At 42.6% G+C, this 18,139-nt stretch overlaps 1 protein-coding gene across 4 annotated transcripts; it reads right to left on the bottom strand.

Annotated features, from left to right (window-relative positions):
• Nucleotides 1-9,502: 9,502 nt before the first annotated feature.
• LOC136496413 (glucose-6-phosphate 1-dehydrogenase, cytoplasmic isoform-like) lies at nucleotides 9,503-16,154 on the bottom strand. 4 transcript variants are annotated; one of them, XM_066492076.1, is made up of 16 exons: nucleotides 16,000-16,154; nucleotides 14,734-14,929; nucleotides 14,260-14,345; nucleotides 13,990-14,035; nucleotides 13,740-13,920; nucleotides 13,110-13,267; nucleotides 12,960-13,028; nucleotides 12,626-12,684; nucleotides 12,115-12,151; nucleotides 11,764-11,835; nucleotides 11,453-11,600; nucleotides 11,193-11,288; nucleotides 10,505-10,575; nucleotides 10,245-10,360; nucleotides 10,016-10,061; nucleotides 9,503-9,848 (listed from the first exon to the last, which is right to left on the bottom strand). In XM_066492076.1, the coding sequence occupies exons 2-16, from the start codon at nucleotides 14,899-14,901 to the stop codon at nucleotides 9,678-9,680; spliced, it is 1,524 nt and encodes a 507-aa protein (XP_066348173.1). In that variant the 5' UTR covers nucleotides 14,902-14,929; nucleotides 16,000-16,154; the 3' UTR covers nucleotides 9,503-9,677. The 4 variants fall into 4 exon arrangements, with proteins under 4 accessions (XP_066348173.1, XP_066348174.1, XP_066348175.1 ...); XM_066492077.1 differs by having other exon boundaries at nucleotides 14,734-14,926; XM_066492078.1 differs by lacking the exon at nucleotides 16,000-16,154 and adding an exon at nucleotides 15,849-15,982 and having other exon boundaries at nucleotides 14,734-14,926.
• Between the last annotated feature and the right edge of the window lie 1,985 nt (nucleotides 16,155-18,139).

Here is an 18,139-nt window from a genome sequence, read left to right as displayed (position 1 = left end):
CCCTTGTGCCTAGAAAGTGTTTCTATTGATCTAACGTACAAAAGTTTAGCACCCTAAGTTCTAATCCTACTCTAGCATGGCAATTCTAGGAATGTAAATGATAAGAATTGAATTGCTCAAAGTAAATGCTCAAAGTAAAGAGAGGAGGAACGCAACGATGTTTTGTCGAGGTATTAGAGAGTCGCCACTCTCCACTAGTCCTCATTGGAGCACCCGCGCAAGGGTGTAGCTCCCCCTTGATCCATGCAAGGATCAATTGCTCTCTATGGGTTGATTCTTCGATACTCTGTTGTGGTGAATCACCTACAACCGCTCACAACTTGAGTTGGGTCATCCACAAGCTCTGTCGGATGATCAGCAAGCTCTCCAATCACCACCAAGCCATCTAGGTGATGGCGATCATCAAGAGTAACAAGCACAAACTCTCACTTGACCACGACAAGCCTAATGAGAAGGGTGGATGCACACTTTGCTACTCTTGATCTCACTAATGAGGGCTCTCTTTGGGATTCTCAAATCTCAATAACCTCACTAGGACCTTGCTCTTCTTGGCACTCTCAAAGGTGTTTCTTAGCTGTTGGAATGAGCAAAAGTACCTCCTACACGAATGGAGGAAGTATTTATAACAAGGGCTAAAAAACGAACCATTATGTGCCTCTGCAGGGTGACCAAACGCTCCGGTCATGTTGACCTGACATGCCAGTCAGTTCACCCTGAACTCCAATGTTTACAGTGTGGCCAGACGCTGGCCAGCGTCCGGTTAGGTCTGACCGGATGCGTCCAGTCAAGATTTTTCCTCTCTAGAACCTTACTAGAGTCGACCAGACGCTAGCCCTCAGTGTCTGGTCACTTGACCTCTCAGCGTTCGGTCGCACCAGACGAAAACACCTTGGTCAAATGAACTGATCGGACCCTGAGCCAGCATCCGGTCACACTGGAGCCAGCGTTCGGTCAGTATTTGACCCTCCATTCACTTCCAACTTTCAAACGTACGTGAATAAAGTTTGCTCCATTAGATCTAAGGGCTATTTTGGAGCTACCTAGTGCTAGATTTAGCAAGTGTGCACCACACCTAACTCACTAGACTCACCTAGGTCAAGCTACCCATCCATACCCCCCTTAATAGTATGACCAAAGGAAAAACAAAGTCCTAAACTACTCTAAGTGTCTCTTCAACTTCAAACGACACTTAGAACTAGTCCATCCTTAACCTTGTCGTCCATCATTTGAAAACCAAAACAATTTCCATCGTAGGGGCATGACCACCATGATTGCCCAATCGATCTCTATTACCGTGACCTAACTTAATTGCCTCTGTAAAACACATGTTAGTCACAGTAATCACGTATTATCATTAATCACTGAAACCCAACTAGGGGCCTAGATGCTTTCAGTGCCAAAATTGTTCACCTGGTTCTGAGTTTGCCCCATCAGCTGTTGCACATGCTGTACTAACAGTCTAGGATTATACTGTATCTAATTCATAGTAGTTCCTTGAGCCTGTTCAAATGAATCCTAAACTGTCTGGACATCACCATTACCAGCTGGTGCTGCTTCTTGATGGCTGATACCGACTTGATTAGTCCCTTGGGTTAATGGATCTAGAATGTTGTAATAAGCCGGTCTGCCTTGACCAACTAGAAATCCATGAATCGCCTCTCTCATGACGTTGTGGAATATGTCCACGAAAACTTCGTTATGGCTTGATATGGCATCACGAACAGATTTGTCTATAACTTCCTTAAAGAAATGCTTGTCTTCATCTTTAGTCGTATCTGTCTACCCATGTAGTAGAACTCTTCATAGCAGAAATTTCTAAATAATTGTGTTGTCACGTGTTTTGGTGTAGGACAACAAACACTTGTTCTGAAACTCTTCTGTAGCTTTGCTGATGATACCCTTATCCCGATTAGGTAGATCTTCATAATACAGCATAAGGATGTCGTTGTTGTTGTGAACCTCCATGACAATTGTGGGGTTCCACCGAGCGTGCAGAAACATGTGTTGACATAGAATTTTTGTCCCATGCCGAGGACACACGCAGCAAGTCAGAAGGGTCTGCTCAATGGAGTTGTAGATCTGCCTAGCTTCAGTGCAGGGATGGTTGATCCTATGCACTCCTCCCGAGATGTGCCAGTCAATTTGACCCTATAATTAATAAGGAGAGAAAGCTTATCAGTAATTAAGGGTGGAACTTGCCAGTGTTACTAGACAGTCCCAAATGTATGGCTCTGAGAGCCGATATGAAAGGAGATCGACTAAACAGTCGATTCCAGCATATTCATGAGAATAAATCAGTTAAAGCTCATTGGGTTGTATAAGAAGAATCGGTTATCATTCAAGATAAATATCGTTAATTAAGCAGATATTAATCAATGGCGATAAGATGTCAACAATGATTGGTTTATGCTGAGCCAATGATTACAAGCAACCGAACCCCTTTTATATAAAGAAACAATTCAACACCATTTAACCGTTTAATAAAGATGAATCTAATAAACATGTTAGATCTCATCTATCGCTATGACCAGTGGGGCATGAGGCAGAATCATACAGGCCGTAGAAATAACAATAGACTCAATGACCCTAACTCATTACTAATATCAGTGGGGCATGAGACAGAATCATGTAGGCCGTAATACAATAATAAAATCACTGGGGCTAACACATCTTTCAAACTATCTTTACTTCAACGGTCTCGTGATGCGAACTGCTCATGAAAGCACTCGATATCGGCTAAAATAGCCGATTCAGGCATAGCCATAGTTAAAGTCATGCCTTATCAGGAATAGATCTACCGAATAACGATCCCCACTTTACGGTGCTAACAGTGGAGTGTGAGGCAGAATCACACAGGCCGTGATAATGGGCCATGGAACGATTTTCGCTAGCCAATAAATCTACTCAAGACGCAACATGCTTTAACCGCACGCTATGCATAATCAAGATTGATGTAAAACAGCCGATAAAACTGTAACTCATTGTTTAATGTACAGATTACATCAGTTTTAGATTAACAAACGATGGGCTAAATAGGATATAAGGCCGATCTAGATCAATCCCAATCGGGCTGAATGATATTGCTGTAATTTAGATGAATAATGAAAACAATAAGCAATATCAGTAACTTAATGAATCTACCAAAGACTGTCATTCTAAGGTAGAGCCGATAACTTGACCTTGATCTAGTTTATGCAGTGGGGGTCGATCGGATCGATGCAGCCATACTTGAACTAGGCAAGAATCGATAACTAACTTATACCAAAGTCACAGTGGAGGTCGACCGGATCGATGCAGCCATACGAATAGATGTATAAGCCATGACGGTACTTACAACAAGCAGTGGAGGTTGACCGGATCGATGCAGCCGTACTTGCTGAAGAACTCGCCGAGATTTACTCTACTCCTACTCCTAACGGGTGGCTAGAGCCGAAAAAATAAATGACTTATATATTGAATTGATTGTTCTCATTACAATAGCCAGGGGTTTATATTTATACCCTAGGCTGATAAGAGTCCTAAATGAACATGACTAGACAACAAAAAGAAATATAGATACATGGACTCTAACTTTTCTTATGCAGAGTCCTTGATGATGAAGCTTCCTTGTTTGATACGTGTCCTTGTTTCTTTCATCCTGATATGCACCTGGACATCATGTCTCTCTTAAATATATTAAATATCCCTTAATTAGGAGACTTTCTTGCTTTTGACATCATCGGCCGATCTCTTCCTTTCTAGGATAAGCTTACCAAATTTTGGTGTAAACACACACATATGTTGCAAGTATTTTATCTTGATGTTGCGTATGTTTTACAATGGTTTTAAGTGTTTTTTCAATTGTTTTTTAAGTGTTTCAGATGCATGTTTTAAGTGTTTCATCGTTTTCAAACATATGTTGGAAGTGTTAATCTGGATGTTTCATAAGTGGATCGAGTGTTGCATCTCCCTCCTCGCCTTCTGCTGCCTCGCCTTGGTTCTCCTCCTCCTCCCAACACCTGGCTAGGCATCCAAACCAAATGCATAGGTAGGCGCTGCCTCCTCCCCCTCTTCTCGATGCTGGTGATGTTCGGGGCATCACAGGCCCGCTGAGGCGCGTGAAACGGATTACAAGCGATGGTGTCCGAACCGAACTGTAACACCCTCGGTGTTACGCCCTAAACAAACTACTAAATCATGTCATGAGCATCGTGTTTATGTAATAATGCATGTGATAGAAGGTGTTGATAAATTTCTTGTAGCCTAAAATGACCAATAAAAATATTAAATGGAAATTTATTCAATAACTCATGTTATGTCAAATAGGGTGGAAGACCAATTTTTATTGAGCAAAAGTATTATAGAATATGTGTGTCACACCTAAATAAGGTTTGAAGTATAAACTTTGTAGATGACAATGCAACTCTTGCTATAGAAATATCATATGACTAGCTAGTATTTCTAATGGCTTGAAAATGGAACTTGAAGTCAAATTCAACTCAAGACTTGGAAGAAATTTAAAGTTTGAAAATAGTATGATAATGCCATGTTGGTGAATTAATTCTGGAAAATCTAGCTAAAGGTCAATGCTGTGTTTTTGCTCCTTATGGTAGACTGATGTACCATCGTTAGCATAGTCGAGGTAGTTTAGCTTCAACTATGTTAGGTTAGATTTTAGACGCGCTTTAAAATTCGTGCACATCATGTACCAAGCCTGTGTGCACGGTCACCTTGCGCGGCCGCTCAGTGTCGCGTGGCTAGCCATGTTCCACACGCCACGGTGCCGATGCTCGGACAACCTGTATGGCCATGGGTTGGCCGTGGCTGGCCTAGCGGGCCGCTGTTGTCGCCCTACAGCTGCTGGCCGTCGCGCTGCTGCCCCACCTCGTTGCTGCGCACACCACTACGTTATGCTAGAGGGCTGCCACTACGCTACGCCGGTGCAGCTGCTGCGTGGTCACGTGGTGAGGCATCATCGCGATGCTGTTGTCGGGTGCCCCTGTTGTCGCCGTGTGTATGCGCCATTTTGACCGCTGATCCGCGCGCGGGGTCAAGCCAAGGTAGTCGCCCTACCCTGTGATTCACTTACCATGAGTCCGTGTTGTCGTTCGCCGTGTCTAGGTCAGCCGACCCCTAGCTTCAGGGTGATGGTGATGCCTCCCTGCTTCGCCCCATCCCGCTAGCCGACGTCGGTGAGCCGCTCGGGCCCAGCTACCGCATTCAAGTGCTCCACGCGCTGGCACACCCCTTGGCTCCATCTAGCACTACCCAACGTGCCTCCTGCCCTCACTCGTGTGGCCATGTCCTCACGTTGTCATACCCTATCGGGTCATGGCCGGGTCACCTCTAATGGGGTCGTGTCGTGTGATGTAGCAGGGGCGATGCGCCACCCTCTTCCCTTCATAATCACCAACTCAAATCTTCCTAGCTCAATTCCTTGCATTAGTGAGAAGCAGAGGAAGTTAGCTAGACGCCCCACTCTCATCGAGTCCAGCAGTGGTTTGGCCACGGCCAATTTCTGATTTTGCTTGCTACCGGTCATGTGCGCCGCCATGACCAGAGAGTTGGGGGTAAGGCCCGTATGATTGGTAACAGTTCAATTGCTTGTAACCCTAAACTTGCCTTGACTCCCTCTATCCGATGCTCACTGCTATTTTGGCTAGGGAACTCGTCGGCGACTGTGGTGACGCATGGGCGTCCATCCTAGAGCACCGCTGCCCCGGCGGCTCGCATGTGGCTAGACCGTCGCAGCGCTCTCCTGCTTCAACCATCAGTAGAGCATACATCATGGTGAGCTACTGATGCTTCTCCGCCATCTCTACCTTTCCGTAAGGGCGTAGGCTCGCCGAAATAGTTGCGTCGCTACCGCGGATAGCCGCCCACCGCTGTAGCCCACGACAGTGCGCCTTCGAGTCCCTAACCACCACCCATCCTTGCACATTTAGCTATAGATGATGGTTGGCCCCTTACTCCCATTGTAGCACACCTAGGTTGCCCGACGTAACCATCTTATGCCATCAGCCTTTGTGCCGGCACGCGCTGGGATCCCCAGGGACCTCCCCATGGTAAAGGTGAAAACATCTGAGGGTTTAGTTGTAAGATTACTGACGGTAGGAATATGTAACACCCTCGGTGTTACATTGTACTGTTCTTGCTAAACATCACATCAACATCATATTTATGTGCATATGTGTACAACATGAATTATAAATCAATGTTAGACACTTGAAACATTTGTGCGAAACATGAAACAATGTTACGCGTCATGTCACTGGATTGAATTTTTATCGAATAAAAATGTATAGAACATTTTGCGAACGGCGATGAAACAGGTGCGGTCGAGGACAAGGATAACTCGCTAGTACATCCCGTAGGTCGGATTTGGGTTTCGATGCGAAATCGTTCGAACCGATGTCGTTCCGCGTAAGTTTTAAAATTGTCGACGAAGCCATTTCTGACCATGTGTGTAGAGCGATCTGCTTAGGAGGTTGCGCGATGTCATGACTTCGGTGGATAGCTTGATGTACCATCTTGCGCATCAAACAATTAGTTTGGTGTTTGGAGCATTGCGTACAAGTTTTCTAACTGCTTTAAAAAGCGTGCACGACACATGGCCTAAGCACTAGGGCGCGGTCACCACTTGGCCTAGCACCGCTGCTGGCTTGCCAGCGCACTGCCGTGCCGGCCATGTCCCGCTGCCACGCCGACTGCGCCCCACCGCTGCGCCTATGCACGCGCACGGCCTTGCGCTGCGTGGCAAGGTCGTCTGCCACTGGGCACTGACCGTCTAGCATCGTGCGCTGACCGCGGCCATCGCCGCCGCTGGCCGTGTCCGCCGCTGCTGGCTCACCCAAACGCGCGCGTGCCGATGCACCGGCCGCACCCGCACTGCCACCGTGAAGGCACGCGTGCAGGGTCTTGGCGCGTCTGCCTTGTCCGCCTTGTTGGCACTCGTTGGCGCGCGGGTCACAGCACCGCGGCTGTCACGCTGCGTCTGGGCCGCCAACCAAGCTCTGCTGAGCCATGCCCTGTCCTGCTTTGGCTGGAGGCGCGCCGGGTCCCGCGCTACACGCCGCCAGCGGCCACGCACGGGTGTTTTCCTAAACGCTAAACGGTAAACAGTCGGTCACCTACCGTTTAGCCATTATTTAGGCAAAACATCCCATTAAACGGGCTAAACGGCCAATTAAACGGGGTATACGGGTGATTAAATGGAAACGGCGCACCACCGTGTAGCGTTTACACGGTGTTTAAACGCGAACAGTGCGCACAGCACTGCTCCGCTGACTCGCCTTAGGCTATCTCGTTAGCTTGCGAGGCATAATCGTATTTCTAAGAGTTTCGGTTGCCGTTGATTATTTACGCCTATGCATTGCATCCACGAATATCATAGTAGGGACAACGATGGATCATGAAGTCGACCGAAGTAGCGGAAAAGATGATACCTCGATGATCGTGTCACCATGATGGAATACTAACTTTTGGTTGTATCTTACTCAGGCAAGCCCCGGTGCATAACCCCTATTATTCTGCACTTTAATTTATGCTTGTGCATTAAGTTTTAAGGAGTTAAATGAAAACCACTTGCATATATATATATCCTTATCCTATGAGTCCTACTAGTATCTTAGGATCAGTGTAGATTGCTATGCTATAGGATCCGATAGAAGTCGAATGATTATCTGTCACTCGCGAGAGATAGAAAAGATATTGTTGTTATTATTATATTACTATCACATGGAATATATATGAATGATAATTGAAGATCGGGCAGAATGGTACTTTGGATCTGGACTTGGTTAGGCATTCGAGCGAGGCTCGGATTGCACTTATTTCGCCTGTGTCTATTAAGGACCGTCCTTTGTTGTGGATGGTAGTCAGGTCACAGACTTGTTATCCTAATCACATACTTGCTTATGGGAGTGGGAATGCTCATTACGCTCTTGTCGCGGGTTCCTGCTTTTTCCGGACCGACTGATTGGAGGCGGGAAAAGGTGAAGGTCTAAGCACCATAATGAGACCGGGTCTCGAGTGTGAGGGCTTGGAGTCCAAGTTTGAACGAGGACCTGGACCCCTCAACAGGAGTGGAATGGGTTGGTCTTGTTTGTGCCTGGGGTACAAATGGGGCGTGTGTTTTAGGGGTACCCAGCTGGGATACATTGATTCACGAATCGCCAGTTTCTATGAGACGGTACCGACTTGGCTATGGTCTAGCACCGTAGTAAGAACTGAAATATGAAAGATGGTAAAATAGTTCTGATTGCTTACTATCTGCTTGAAAGTAGCATAGGTGCTTACATAGAATGGTTAGTTAATGAATTAATGATGACTGCTAATAAAATTTAATATAAGGACCCATATTTAGTAATGCTTCCGTAGATGCAATAACCCACAAACCAAATAAGTCTTGCATATCTTTGGAATCTTTTGTTTTCCTCCTGTCGGATAAGTCTTGCTGAGTACAATCGAGTACTCAGGATTTTATTCCCCCTGTTGTAGGTGATCGGAGGATGCATAGAGCTGACTCTTGTGTGTGGAAATCTCTTGGTGGGCTCAGAGAGGATTCCTTTCCCGCTACGACCGTAGTGTTTATTTAAAACCCTCGCTAAAGGTTTTATAATAAATATGTAAAATCTGCTAGCATCTCTCGTATATAAATGTCCACTATGTTGATACTCCACCAGGTCATTAAATGAATCTTTGCTTCCTTTGTAACTCTGATAACATTTTTATATTCCGCTGTTATAATCAATTGAGGTAATATTCTGCTATTGTAATAGAGTGAAGTAAGAAATGGCTAAAGATGTTGTAAGTTTTATTATCTCATTTGTGATCCTGATGGAAAAATATGGATTTTCGAGTTATCCCTTGGGGTGTGCTCGACGGAACTGCGTAGTTTAGTGTCCTCTCTTGAGTACTTAGTGTCTAATGGAAGACAAGTACTCCTGAGAGGCATTAGATTAGACGGTTTTGCCACACGGACGTCTGAACGCTAGCACCGCCGATAATTTATTATTGAACTTTTTTAAAACTTAGAAAAATATATCAACATCTACAATATCAAACCAGTTTTGTTAAAATATGTATGTCTTGATAGCATACTTTATTTGAACCTGGCAGACGGCCCTGCTCGCTTCGCTGAAAAGCCATGCTAAAAAGTATTGTTCGCTGATTTGTTGTGAGAGAAAAACACTATAACATGACTAATAAGTTAAGCGAACAGGGCCGTTTGCCCTGTTAGTCTGAATTGCTTTGTTACTGTGTTTTTCTTTAACAATAAATCAGAATCAGCCGACTTATCAATCACAGAAACCATCAACCGAATAGCTCCGTTAATGTATCATTCTAAAAACCTGATCAAAATTAGAAAAAAAAAATGATTAGAACAAAGCTAAAGTTTAATCAATTTGGAACAGAGATAGTAGAGTATCTACTTAAAGTCTGCCAGAACATGTTTTTTTCTTTGTAACTCCTCAGTATTGCTATTGCAGGGTCAAACAGCATTCCATCGCTGGTCATTCCATACTGAATGGAACATGCATTTTTATTTCATATCGTAGTTGGGATATTCAGCAGAACATTATTACAACGCCGGGCGATACAGCGAAAATGGGCAATATATATGCGCAGCTTTATTGTAGGGCACTCATCCTAGATACACACAATTCCTATAAGGCCATGGAACCGGCCATTCTCTTCTATGCAAGGGTCGGTGGTACCCATACGTAACCGTGGGTCTGCACATATCCAACTCTCGCGCTCAATTCGTCGGCTTCCTTGGGGCCTCGGCTGCCAGGTTCATATGGGATGGCCCTTAACTTGCCGTCGTTAATGTCGTGCAGCAAAGGAGTGAAAATCTGCCAAGCAGCCTGAAAAAAGCGAAAGGTGCAGCGTTAGAGGATAGAGCAAAACAGAAATGAAAGAGTTCTTGCAGATAAAGGATCCCGGTGTTAAGAGCGAAACAGAAACAAAAGAGTTCTTGCTGATAAAGGGTCCAACAAGAGGGCACAAATATGCAGGGTGGCATGAATCGAACCTTTAGCTCATCTCTGCGAACGAAGTGCTGCTGGTCTCCTCTTATTCTGTAGAAACATGGATATTGATCAGTGCAGGTGCAGTAAAGAAAAGCAAAATTTTGCATAGAAGAAGCTTTGCAATGTTATCAGCACAAGACATGATATATACAGAGTTATCCATGATTTCAGGATGAGAGAATTTCTTTGTAATGAATGATATGTTAGAATGATGAAAAGGATGACACTTACGTATCCAAGATAAGGCGTTCATATGCCTCAGGAATTTTGACATTTTGGTACCGCATCCCATATGACAGATCAAGTTCACTTTGTTCAGTAGCCATTTCCAACCCAGGCTTCTTAACCTGCAACAATTTAATTTTCAAAGATTAATATGAGATTCTGCTACACATTCAAATCCCATATCGACGTCCAGTTTCCAAAGAAATTTCATGACATTTTACTGATGAAAACAAGAAAGTAAACCCTAGAGAAGTAGCAGGACTTACAGTTAGTTTCATGTACATGGCTTCTGATGGTTGGAGACGTATAACAAACTCATTTCTTCCTTGCTTCTTACCTTCACCAGGTTATATTTATATTTAGTTCAATTACCAAGATCTCTAATTCTTACTTAGACATAACAGAACAACATAATGAACCAATATAAAATATTCGTTGCAACAGCTCATCAATAAGAGGGGCATTCCATGAAGCTATAAAGCGAGGAAAATTGTCATCCTTAGTATTCTTTTGGTTTTCAATGAACAGAGAGTCTCATCCATCCACCCTACAGCTAACAATTGCATGCTGAACTTCAGTGATAAATTAATTTAGTCTAGTCTAGCTTGAGTTAATTTAACAATTTACTAATTTTACCAATATGACAGCTAATTTAGACAAACTTCAGTGAGAAGTTAAACGGCAATGCACGTGCTCTGCACAATTGCATTTCATTCAATCTAAAGGGACCACTGTCCTGGCTTTCCAGTATCAATGCATGGACCTGCCCTACCCCATTCTGCATTGTCAATGAACCTTGCCAATCCTTTGGTAGTTTCAGATCCCAGGACCTCTAACTTATGAAAGAACATCTTGCTTTGTACTGTCTGTTTATGTAAAGGCACTCCCCTCCTATACAGGTAAATCTATGCTAAGAGTAAACTACACCATGAATTTTAACTTCTATGCACATACTTCTAAAAATGTCGCCAGGAACATCCTTGAATTGCACCCGAACTTCTGCTTTCCTTGAGCTCAATGCTTTACCAGCTTTTAGAATGAAAGGAACACCTGCACGACATGAATATTAGAGGGTTGATACAGAAAGTAAAGATATTATGGTTGAGAAAAGGGGGCTGAATGGGAAAAAAAAAAAACACAGAGAGCAAGTATTTCAGGTATGAAGATTTCAACTGTAATATGTACAGATACTGTCATGTGGGGCAAAGATATACCTTCCCATCTTTCATTGTGTACCCGAAGAACAACAGATGCAAAAGTTGGGGTATTTGAGTCATCTGGCACTGTAGGGTCATCCTTGTAGCCATCGTATTGCCCAAGGACTACCTCTTCAGGCTTAATAGGGTTCACAGATTGCAGAACCTGACATTAAGACACGGAACTAGTTCCACTGAGCACTAACCAAACAACAAAAACATAAGATGTGCACTCTGCCACATTTCAGAGAGCAAATCAAACCACAGCAAGAAAATTGACGAAGCTGCAATATATAGTAGTAACATCAATAGAGTAAAGAGAGTTGGACCTTGACTTTCTCATCTCTGATGTGCTCAGGCTTAAGGGAGACAGGCTTTTCCATCGTAACCAAACAGAAAACCTGCAGATTGTAAGAATTTATGATTAAGGTTGTTAACGCACAAAGGCATTCACTCACTACTACTCTTCAGGAAATTCTGTCATGGCTAGTTAATCCACAAGATTCAGCACGTATCCATAAATATAAATAGTGGGAAAAGGTAGGGAAAAAGGAGGCCTTTATTGTCCATAGTCACTAAAATACTAATAAACCTCTAAAACCTGGACTCGATTATGATAATGATCGCAGAACGCAGAACCACAGCATATGGAGTATTAAATATATCTTATTTATATTTACCTGCAGTAAATGATTCTGAATGATATCACGAATGATTCTGCAACAACATTAGCAGAGTCAGATATTTATAGAGCAAACGGAAAGAAAAAAAATGATTCTGCAACAACATTGCACGAGAGAGTGGTATGATCTTTTTTTTGGCAATTCAGTATCAAAGGAAAGCATGCTCTTTCCAAGCTATTTGGTTACTAAAGTTTTGCACCTTTCCCTGCTGAATCTTGCAAGTTTAAGCAACAACGAAAAGCATGCATTTTTCACAGTTTTACACACAAAATACATCTCCACTAAAAAAAATTACAAAATACATCTATTCATTGATATGAACCAACAAGGAATTCAAGTATTTCTAAATTTATCATCAATACCATGCTTTATATATATATTACGCAGAAGATTTATACTTTAGCTTGTAAGGGTATCATTTTAGACTAGAAAATTTCATAAAAATGTTACCGAAATATGGTACACTAGTGCTTCTACTTTTGCAAGGAAAAGAAATGCTTGTACATACCCATATTGGTCAAAATATCCTCCACGCCCTTCAGTTCCAAAGTCTTCCCTGAATACAATCTGCAGTGTTGGAGTAATTAGCATGCCATGTCATTGATATTGTAATGCTTTCAGTTATCTTAGGTTCAGTTTGGCTCATTTCAAACTGTAGTAATTGTTACAGTAGAATACAGCAGCTCCATACTATAATCACAAACGGATCAAGTCAAATAATTTATGAACAGAACTACAGAGTGCCTTCTTGAATGATAAAGGGACTGCAATTTATGTGCATGGAGCTTATACCTGGAAAATAAAGTTGTCTACTGCTAGCTACTGAATACAAAACATCTTACCTGTATATTATCAATATTGTCGCGGTTCCAAAGAGGCAAGAACAGGCGGTTGGCAAAACGAAGGACAAGCTGTAACATGATATTGGTCAAAAAATAGTTAGAAGTATTTGTGAAATATAAAGCAAGTTGAGAAAAAGTTACATCCATTACCAAGTTTTGGACCAACTCTTTTCCCAGGTAATGGTCTATTCTGTATAGTTGGTGTTCCTCGAATAGCTCCCCAAGTTGGGCACTTAATTCTTCTGCGGAATCCAAGTCCTTTCCAAAAGGCTTCTCAACAATGACCCTGGTCCATCCAGGGTGAGAAGCTGCACGCACAAGCACACACTAATGTGAAGCCCAGACTTGACAGTACTAATGGTGCTCGAATTTTCAAATCTATAATTCTATATATATTACAAAGATAACTGGTATTGGTTTATTTCCTCTCCCTTTGTGAAGAACTAACTATTAAAAAATATTTGATGAACAGCATGAATGACCTTTGTACCAATCTTTTCCAAATCAGTTTCATATTTATTTGAATGTAGTCAGAAGGTAGGAACACAAGCTTAAAAATGAACATGCTCTTTTGTTACTACTGAACAAATGGAAGTTTTGAATAACAATGTAAAAGTTTATTTCGCTTCAAGAAAAGCAAAGATAATAGAATCTTAATGAAATTTAAGCTTCTAAAACTTGAAGCTTCCACTAACTCCAGCATACTTGTTTGTTCATTAAACTAACGATTTGCATTAGCTCATCAGAACAAAAAACTCAGCATAGGAAAGAAACTTTTACATGGATTCATGCAATATGTTCTGATCATTTTGCACACTGAAGGGTAGACAGATGGAGGCAATGCCAAATAAAAGAGCCTGCGATAGCTTCCTGATTTGTTTGATGCCTCATACTCTGATATTGCCTTGTTCAGTTTCTCAAATCCTTCTCCAGTGTCATAGGAACCACTGACATATTTTATCTGAGACACAAAATTACCATAATGATGTCTGTGCCCTAGAATAAATTTATTGTAGTTATAACAACTTACTAATTGCAAAAATTCTGAAAGATCTTCTGGGGCTCCTTTGAGATACCTGTATAAAAAGAACACCTATGACTGAAAGGAATTAAGATGCATGCCTTTTCAATCCCATGCAACTGTTGAATATCTAGGAATGTACAACACATTACAGATCAGTGTTAATTTTCATTCTGAGGCTACACGTTTCCAAATGTAGCAATATGAATTCTTCGTGCAGTAAACAGAACTTCTGTGTTATGCAACTTAAGAACTAGCTCCATCCATCAGGAACATTACCCACGAATGCGTTCTCTTAACCCATCATCAGAAAGATTTGATCTAGCATAACCAAATATATGGACTTCACCAGATTGTATAAATCCCTGTAACAATGAATATTAACTTCAGTTAATACATCCACTAGCTTGATAATTATAGTGTACATCACAGAACCGCACAGATTCTAACAAATGGAACTGCACAGATGCTGCATGTCTGTAAAGAATAAATCTATATGTTTACGTATGGACTACAACACAGCTAGTTATTGTGTAGAAGCTTGATCTGATGTTTGGCATCATTCCTTCAAATTGTCTTCTACACTTTCATATCACGTACAGGAGAAGTGTACAATTATGTGTGCTTATACTTGTGATCTGGTTACAACAAGAAAATCAGTCCATATTACTTGCTCTGGAATGCTCAATTGAATGTGCATTACAGTTTAAGTTATACTCTAAGTTGTAAAATTGTATTGGGAATAGTTAATACCTGATCAAAGAGGTGGTAGAGGGCTGGGAAAGTTTTCTTCTTAGCAAGGTCACCAGAAGCCCCAAGTACAACAATGGAGAGACAACCTTGCTCTGAAGGAAGGTCTAGGTCTCTAGACAAAGAATTAAAGCTGTTTCGTCTTGATGATGGTGTCCATCCTCCTGACATGACAAATAGTACGAGCCCCTTCTACCTGCTACAATAATACACCTATCCAAGTGAGAAAGATACAAATGAACTTGCAGTGACACCAATTTATCATAAACATGTTCGTGTTGTTAATGAAATGTCCAAGCACAGGCAAGTAAGCTAGTACAACACGTTAGTTAGTCTTGTTCCATGCAACACCATTTTTTATGCTAAAAAGAGCACAACCTCAGAACCTGAGACAAAAACTGGACATGATCAGATCTAAGATCACACCTGCTCGCCCCCCCTTTAAGTGAAGTAGTGAATTACATCTTATAGTGACTCGATGTGCCTCATGCTTTATAGGTAAGAGCATATCAAATATTGTATTCTTCCAAAGGAATCTGAGCTTATTGTATTCAGAGAAAAAGAATTTGAAATTTGGATCTCTCTACCTGCCGAGGACACCAAAAGCACAAGTATCTAATGGTCAACAGAGCAGTAACCGCTTAAACCCATTCAATTTAATTTTAACATCCGAGTAGCACAAGTTCTCACTCGTGGCTAATTTCAGTAAAATACCCTCAAGTTAATATGCCAAAACCTCCACCAATTCCCAATTCTTGGCAGCAAAAATGCAAAAAAAAAATTATTAAATGAACCAGTCCCTGCAAGTCTGGGGGGGAAAAACAGCCGCTACGAAGCAGCCGGAGGTGAGGAAGCGATTCCAACGAGTACAGAAAATTGCTAGAACCCCAAGGCGAAAACAAAGCAGCTTAGCCTAACCAGAATTCACTCCACCGAAGAGGGGGAAAAAAGATCTGCAACTTCTGGCTGCACAAGATCCGCGGCAAGCAGAGCCGCCGCCGCAGCCGCGGAGCCGTTAGCGATTGAGGAAAGAATCTAGAGCGCGGCAGATGAAAACGCGAAGCGATCGCGACACCGAACACCCGTAAAGAAGCAAGTTTCCCGAGGAGAAGCACGACCGTTAACTCGGCCGGTGCAAAGCTAGCCGCGACGACGACAGAACCGGACGGAGAAACCTTGGACTTGCCGCGGCACCCGGCTGGGCGTGGGGGAAATAAAAAAGAGGTGCGGGATTGGGCTGCAAAGCAAAAGGGAGAGCAGAACACTGACCAGCGGCGAGATTTCTGGAGGAGCGAACGCCGAGCGCCGAGCGCCGAGTGGGTGGGAGGGAGGAGCTCTGTCGCTGCTTCGGTTGGTCCCCTTCGGCTGCCGTCCGTTTTTATACCGCGGACGACGGCGGCCTCCCCGCGCCGCCTGTCTGGCGCTTGGGTTCGTTTTCGTTTCCTCTTTTACATGCCCTTTCCTGGCTTGGCTTAGCCGGCCCGTTTGGTTCCCTGTTAAAGTTTATCTACTAAAATCAATAATTAAACTTATTTAGTTCCGATGAAAAATGACTAAAAGCTATTAAAGCAGTTCAACAAAGACTAAATAATCCCTAACTAATGTCTAAATTAGAGTGGTGAACTAACAATAATAAGGGGTAGTCCTTATCCGCTGAACACTTTAGTCCACTTTTAGCTACTCTTATATGGCTAATATGACTAAACTACTTTAGTCTTCTTTTAATCAGTTTTTTTGGTAGTTTAAGTGACTAGTAGAACCTTAGCGAGGGAACCAAACATGCCCTCACCTGCGACTGCGAGCCGGCTTGCTCTGTCACTCTGTGCCACCAACCGCCGTTCCATCCTCCCGCAAACAAAAGCTCTCTCACGCACGGTGGCAACGACGCCGCATGTAAACACGAATGAAAGATTGTGTGGTAACTGGTAACAGTAGAGAAAGGTTAAATGGGGGGTTACGTTTCCTATGGTAATAGTGTGGTTAGTCTTTTTCAATAAGAAGGTCCATCGATGATTACAACGGCCATGATAATTTCTTTGATACTCGTGTGCATCCAAAAGCTACTCACGTGGTTCCACATGGAGCCTCGGTTCCCTTAGCATCCTCAAAGGAGATATGTCCATACCATTACAAGGTCCACCATTTATAAACACCTTATTGAGAAGTGCAATGCAACAAGGTCAAATTAAGGCAAGGATATGATCAAGACATATAAGTTTGAGGTATGCTGGTCATCAAGGAAACTTTAGGAGACTTTACACAAATTAGGACGACACAGTGGTGTGGATCCATGATAGACCACGATCGCGTATTCCTGGACACCTGCATGCACCTAGCAGCACCACCATGTGGCTAGCACACATAGGGGACTCCAGGTTCTATCGCGACACCAAGGTCAGCGATCACAATATCATAACAGAGCACACCAAAATAGCACATCATAAGTCCCAGCTTTAGGTAGTAGGCGACAGTGTCATACCAAGCACCCTAGGGTAAAATCTCTCCCGAGGTATACTGACGAAAGAGTATGAATCTTAGTCATTCAAGATGTGTTATTAACAACGTGGACATGACCACATATTGGCCCTGTTTGCTTCACTGAAAAAATAAGCCAAAACACTGTTCCGACTGATTTGTTGTGAGAGAAAAACACTCTTTCGACAAAAAAACAAGCTGAAAAAAGACGGATTATAAGATAAGCGAACATGGCCATTACGGTGCAGCTATTAACGACGTGGACATGGCCACATATTATGGTGCAGCCATTAGCCATTAGTGGACCATGTATTTAATTGAAAAATAGTATAAGAAGTGGCATTTTTAAGGTGAAAATAGGGAAGTAGAACTCCCAGGATGTAAATTAGTAAATTACATTTCTCCGTTCCTACTATTGCACTAACTTGTGTTTTATTATACATTAGAACAATAGAAGTGTTTTATTATACATTAGAACAATTGAAAAATGTCAATTTTATTGTTTTTTTAGAATTACACAGTCACGCACACTCATCCTTATAAACACACGTACGCAAACCCTACCCCTATAAACACATCCGAAGGACTGAGTCGGTAGATATCGAGATTCACGAAGTCATCACAGACGCCTCGTTATCGAGGGAGACGTCGCCTACCACTGAAAACATAACTCTACCACTAAAAATATAACGCCGTTAAATTTCTGAAATAAATCCAGAAAAATACGAGCACCGTACGATGTCAAAAACTTAAACCTGAACGCACAGGTTGTTCCATCACAGAAAACCCAACCTTAATTGTGTTCCTTCCACTATAACTTGGCATTGATTTGAGTGATCGTTAGGAGGCGAGAAATACTGGTACATGAATGGGCGTTGTGATTTCCCAACGGATCTTCGTATAGTAGTATCGTGATCGAGCGGATGGGCGTTCA

This window comes from Miscanthus floridulus, chromosome 12, assembly GCF_019320115.1.
Source record: "Miscanthus floridulus cultivar M001 chromosome 12, ASM1932011v1, whole genome shotgun sequence".
NCBI lineage: Eukaryota > Viridiplantae > Streptophyta > Magnoliopsida > Poales > Poaceae > Miscanthus > Miscanthus floridulus.
Note: the sequence above shows the minus strand (reverse complement) of the source record. Positions and strands in the feature narration are given on the sequence as shown.

What these genes read in the sequence shown, in the direction of transcription:
- LOC136496413 (XM_066492076.1), bottom strand. Translation starts at nt 14,901, where the DNA reads ATGTCAGGAGGATGGACACCATCATCAAGACGAAACAGCTTTAATTCT. An exon ending in ACAATATTGATAATATACAG is followed by an intron (nt 12,685 to 12,959) that starts GTAAGATGTTTT and finishes CCAACACTGCAG; the next exon opens with ATTGTATTCAGGGAAGACTT. An exon ending in TCCTGGCGACATTTTTAGAA is followed by an intron (nt 10,576 to 11,192) that starts GTATGTGCATAG and finishes AACCTGGTGAAG; the next exon opens with GTAAGAAGCAAGGAAGAAAT.